This window comes from Sycon ciliatum, chromosome 1 (genome assembly GCF_964019385.1).
Source record: "Sycon ciliatum chromosome 1, ocSycCili1.1, whole genome shotgun sequence".
In the NCBI taxonomy this organism is placed as follows: domain Eukaryota; kingdom Metazoa; phylum Porifera; class Calcarea; order Leucosolenida; family Sycettidae; genus Sycon; species Sycon ciliatum.
The window spans coordinates 94,541,703-94,547,802 of NC_088643.1; the positions used below are offsets into that span (position 1 = coordinate 94,541,703).

General features: G+C 45.6%; 1 protein-coding gene across 2 annotated transcripts in view; it reads left to right on the plus strand.

The window, feature by feature from the left end:
* Positions 1-6,100, plus strand: part of LOC135806603 (ubiquitin carboxyl-terminal hydrolase 37-like) — a 62,268-nt gene that overhangs the window by 28,687 nt on the left and 27,481 nt on the right. For both annotated transcript variants that reach the window (XM_065320809.1, XM_065320808.1), the window contains exons 3-6: positions 616-688; positions 1,130-1,218; positions 2,093-2,177; positions 2,511-2,930. In XM_065320809.1, the coding sequence (XP_065176881.1) occupies positions 616-688; positions 1,130-1,218; positions 2,093-2,177; positions 2,511-2,930 (667 nt within the window). The remainder of the gene's footprint in view (positions 1-615; positions 689-1,129; positions 1,219-2,092; positions 2,178-2,510; positions 2,931-6,100) is intronic.

The following is a 6,100-nucleotide window of genomic DNA, read 5'->3' on the forward strand; positions in this document are numbered from 1 at the left end:
GAGCACTAACAACAAAACCAAAATACATCACAAAAACATGATTTTCAGTACGAAAAAGCTGGCAAGAGTTAGGAAACTAGGGCCGTGATCGTTTGGTTGGATCTAGATCCAGATCTAAATGATCGATTGGTCGAATCGCGATCCACATCCCTCGGATTTGGATGCGAGCAACCCTGCCCCGGGAGCAGGGTTGACTGGCTCCAACGGATTCATTTTTGCCAAATATGACGTTTGTACGTGTTTGGCAGGTAAGAATCATTGTTATACACATTTGGTACACATGCACGTGGAAAAGCGTTGCACCATGCACATGAGTACTACGCGTACGAACCTGGAGTAACTTTTTGAACGTGTTTTTTTTGGTTTTTTACCTCAGCATGGTCACGGTAGCAGTGTGTTCCAAATGTGATCGGTTGATTCAGAGGGTTGCAGTGGATCTGGGACCTGGATCTTGATCCGGATGCGACAAAACGATCACAGCTTACGCCAAACATGTTGATATGTTTGACATCACATTCTTCATATAATCCAGAATAGCTTGCAATCACTGCAGGGTCCGAGTCATTCTTTAACTTTCTGTTTTTCTTTTGCATCCTTGTTTCTTGCCTGTGTTAGCTTGTAAGAAGCCATCGGCAAGTAACAGCCCGTCGTCTTTGTCCAATCCTAACTGTGGAAGTAGAGTGAGTGAGTAAGTACTCGTTTACACCAGGTTCCCCCCGTATACTGCTTGTAGGGTTCGCTGTCACTAACTGGACCAACACGATGAGCGTCGATCTCTACAGAATCAAACTTTGGCGTTAGCTTGTTCACTGGTCACTCCCTGTGCACTGGCTTGTGTATATGTTGATCAGCTTGTGGCCAGTCAGCCTAGCGAATACTGACCCTGGATTAGGCATGGAAAAGTGTTGCTATTTGTAAGTTGTCACTATGCCTCATGTAGACGCCTGTTTTGAATACGAGCCTGGTTTCAGGATGTCCGACTGCCACATAACCCTGGTCTTTGTTTTTATCATACATATGAGTGCTATATCTAACTGTTCTTTGGTGACTAGTGGCTGATTGGTGGCTACAACTATTTTCCTATTTTCCTTGTTCACCAACATCTTCTTTTGCTGCTATTCTTCTGTAGATACCGCAGCACGAACTCTCGTTCAATGAAAATATTAGCCAACTCCGCCGCTGCCGCGGCTTCTACCCCGAAACCTGCTGACAGGCAATGTATGTTGGTGTGTGTGTGCGTATGTGTGTGTGTGTGTGTGTGTGTGAGGGTGGGGGTGAGAAGTGAGCTTGCATGAGCTCTCAACTGTTTCTCCCTGCCAGCAAGAGTATAAACTTCCGCCACGGCTCCTTTTCAGCATTATGTCATTTCTGGTGATGCAATTTCACTGTACGAAACAGCGCACTACACTCGGTTGACCTCGCATCTAGAATTTATACGTAGAGCTGGGTACACTATGTACTTGGCCTGATTCTGAACAAGAGTCGGTACAAGCTTTGCATAGGCGCATGCCCACTGTTGTGGCTGATATACTCTTCTGTATTGAACAGTGTTTGACTGCAGACTTGTATTGTGCTTCCCAATACGTTTGGCTAATGGGGAACCAGAACGTTTGGGAAAGCACCCATGGCGGTTCAAACCGTCTGCCTTTGTTTTCGCAGTACATTGCCCACTGTGAGTATGTCATCTATATTATTATCCATCAGCACTCGGCCGAAGGCCGGAGATTGGCACCCACCGGGCTAGCATCCAGCAGCCAAAGGTGGGGTCATGCATCATATGAATGTTAAAATATGATGGTAGGTAAACAACGGAGAGAAACAAACAATATTTGTTATCGATCATAGGGAACACGAGAGGGTTTGGAGGAAAATAGAACCGAAAGAACTCCACCACCCACCCCACACAAATCAAGGACCTTGCGCAGGATAGCTGTCGAGCCAAGGAGAGCATTCCTTTGCAATTCTTCTTCTTATTATTATTATGTATTAAAGAAGTGATAGCATTTCAAACATATTTTCTGTAAAGAGTGATGGCATATCTGCTTCATCATCTGACCAATGCCTCTCTGTATTTGTTATCCTATCCATGCAGCTAGTCCAGGTGCTGATTCGTCTGGCGTCGGGTTTTATAGCACTTACGGTTGCAAAACGCCCTCAACCCCAAGGAGATCACGACTGTAAGGCTTGTTCCGTTTGTTGTTGTTCGAACCAACCTGGTAGGCCTTGTTGTTAATTAGGGCAGATTGGAGTCCCTGTGTACCTTTTCACTGACTTGAATATAATATCCACGATTACACTGGATCACCCGAGTTCAACAGAAATTAGAGGCAGGGTTATGTTGCTATGTGGTTACATCGTAGTCGGTTTACTGCCCAGACATTAACAGTGTGTATGGTTTGTTGTTGGTAATACGCGCAGCAAAAACAACCTGGTCTCTGGCATAGGTTATTTCTGTACCGGCGTATGGACTCTGTAAATCGTAATACCACCTTTCATGCTTGTTGTTTTAGGCCAACGGACAATCTGGCTGCGTACAACTCCCAGCCCACTTTGCAATCACCCTCCTTCACTGATGGCGTGATGCAGCATTCTTCAAACGATTGTTTCAGACGTTTGCCTTCTGAGGCGATCCCCAGTGAGTATCGGCCTTCTGGTGATCTGAAGGCGTCAGGACCACAGCTGCAGCTCAAAAGGCGCCGTTTGCTGAATAGTAGTACCAGTGAGGAGTGTTCGTCATCAGCGCTTCATGCAACTCCCCAAAGTCCTCCATTGAAAATGAGAAAAAACAACTCACCGTCCAATGGTCCAGCGGCAAGTGGTACAGCTTTTTCAGCTGCTCCGACGAACGTGCCTGGCCATCGTGCCAGCACCTCGATGATGCCTCCTGGTATTGCCATGCCAGCAACCAGCGTACAGAATGGCGTAGTGGGGTGAGTTCTACGTAGGATATATTTTCCTAAACTCTTTGCTTTTGTTTCCGTCGTAATAGCGGCCTCTTCCACTTGTGCTTTGTTGTAGTTTTCCGTTGACCGTGTAATGGTGCCGAGATAGTCCCGGGGGCGTAAATGAAACACTGATCTGGGTATGATGAAATTGCCTAGACTGTTCTTTGACTACTGTAAATATACAAAATTTCGGCACTTCACGATTTTCGGCGTGGGGTAGAGGGCATGGTATAGTGCGACAGATGCTGTGAAAAATTTCATCGGCGTTTTAATTTAGCCGTTTTGGGTTGGTGCCGAATATAGCCGAAATTAAAGGGGAAGTGCATCGATTTTTCGAGTATGGTCCAGAAGAAAGACAATTTGATATTGGTTCGAATGGCATATCTCTCGCTTCCATGCGATAAGCCAAACTTGCCAAATCGCCGATTGTATACTCACGTTGCCATAGCGACCAGCGCAGTGATGGCATACGAAAGGCTTAGCTCCACCACAGAGAAGGTCAATCACTGCAGAATTTGGTCATTTTCAATTGGTTTATTGTATTCACGAAGTGAAAGAAGGGCTGTGTTCAATGCTGTAAGTGCAGTGAACTGTTTGTTAGTACAGTAAAACCTGTAATGGCGACCACTCGGATATGGCGACCACTCGACCATGGCGACCACTTTTCCTTGTCACGGACGCATTTACATTCTAAACACCTCGGATAAGGCGACCACTCACTCAACGCAACCGACGACCACCCACCCGCGACCGTGTTGCACAGTGCTAGTCATGTAAATGTACGCATTGCATGGTGCACCAGGCATGGTAGATCTACACATCAGTGCAGGAAGTGTAGATGTAGATGTACATGGTGCATGCACGGCATTTGACAGGTCTGAGGACCCCAGGCACATGAGTCGTGCTAGTAGAGTGGCATAGGTGTGTGCACTGTGATGCACTGATCAAAATGATGTATCACATGTGGATATGGTCACATGGCCCACTGAACCTGGATAAGAAGACCACCTGGCCACGGCGACCACTTTTTCTCGTCCCTTGAGGGGTCGTCCCTTGAGGGGTCCCTTGAGGGGTCCCTTGAGAGGTCCCTTGAGAGGTCCCTTGAGGGGTCCCTTGAGAGGTCCCTTGAGAGGTCCCTTGAGGGGTCCCTTGAGAGGTCCCTTGAGGGGTCCCTTGAGAGGTCCCTTGAGGGGTCGCCTTAGACCGGTTTCACTGTAGTCCTCTCGCTTGTGTACTGGGACATGACATGACACCGACAGGAGAAAGCTGGAGTGCGGAGACACCAGCAGACAAGCGAAAAATAGTAGGAGTGAAACAAGTATCTATTTTGACCAATCGATCACTCATTCATAATATTCGATCGAGTATTTTATCAAAATTCAAAAGCGCTAGATTTGTGAGTTCTCGACCAATTCGGAAGAAATTATCTGTGAACATAGAACAAAAGTCGCCAACGTCTTGTACAGAGTGTAAAGTAACGATTTTCACCAGTGCTTTTATTATTTCATATTAACAAACTACCGTTACTTGCCGTGGTGATCGCATCGTCCAAGTCATAAAATACTGACTCAAAGGCATGCATAATGCATGCATACCAGTCAATGAGCGGTACAACAGAAGTTTTTGAAAATAGAATGCCAATACTTGTAGTCAACTAGTCCATCACAATGTCATGCATGAGGAGTACTGTAGGAGTTTGGCTTTCGGCTTGTACAATTCGTTTTCGCAAAGCTTCCCCTTTCTTTACTTATCTTTGATATTTATGACCCACCCAAGTTGGGTGGTGTGCTGCTTTGCTGCTTCGAATTGTAGTTAGACCGCTTTGTCAAATATCGTACTGGTATCGTCATCGTCCAGTAACAATCGACATTCTTTGTTCCGTTGGGACTGTAGCTTTTGCTCGTTTTCGTTGCACTTGCCTTCCCCTCTTTGGTCTTTTCATAACCTTGAACCTTCCAAGTTGGAAGGCTGTCGGTTAGCGCTACGGAGATGTGTTGAAGCTAGGTGTCAGGACGTCGAATGTCTCAGCACTCTGTCAGTTTTGTGCCTAGTTGTTGCACTTTCTGACTGTATCTAGTATCTGGTTACAGTGATGGAGAGTTACTCTTAACTCGTATCCATATGTCCTTTTCTTTTCTACAATACTAAAAAAACAAAAACAAACAACCATCGAGTGCAAAATTTCGAATACTCACTCGTTTGAAATTTTCGAACGAATACTCGAATATTCGAACTAATCGTTTCACCCTAGAAAATAGTGACGAACAAAATGCTGAATCTTGGTTGGGACAAATCAGACGTTCAGCATTTCCCCCAACCAAGGACCATGCCGTTTGCTCTTTCCACTTCCTGAAGATGAATGTGAGGCTTCCTGGCGACTCTCCTATCTCTCGTAACATCTTCTGAAGCCAGGTGAGACGACGGGTGGTGGAGATTGACGAATGAAATAATGTCGTAGGTTTGAAAGTTTGCTGAAAATGTCTCAGGAGAGATTGCGAATTCTAAGCATCTTGTCCTGGAGGAAACCATTTCCTAGGCACAGTCAGCCTAGGGAAATGCATGAGAAGGGCGATAAATAGTTCACGGCACTAACAGCATTGAACACAGCACTTCTTTCACATTGTGAATACAATAAGAAAATTGAAAATGACCAATTATTTCTGCAGTGATCGACCTTCTCTGTGGAGGAGCTAAGCCTTTCATACGTCATCACTGCGCTGGTCGCTATGGCAACGTGAGCATACAATTGGCGATTTGGCAAGTTTGGCTCATCGTATGGAAGCGAGAGATATGCCATTCGAACCGATATCAAATTGTCTTTCTTCTGGACCCTACTCGAAAAATCGATGCACTTCCCCTTTAATAAATAGCTGCCGAAAATGTGTATATTTACAGTATGTGGAATACAGGCGAACAGAAGCTGAAAAAAGCACAAGGAATTGTGTACAGCGGAGATGGAGATATGCTAGACATGTGTAGAGCGGAGATGGAGATATGCTAGACATGTGTAGAGCGGAGATGGAGATATGCTAGACATGTGTAGAGCGGAGATGGAGATATGCTAGACATGTGTAGAGCGGAGATGGAGATATGCTAGACATGTGTAGAGCGGAGATGGAGATATGCTAGACATGTGTAGAGCGGAGATGGAGATA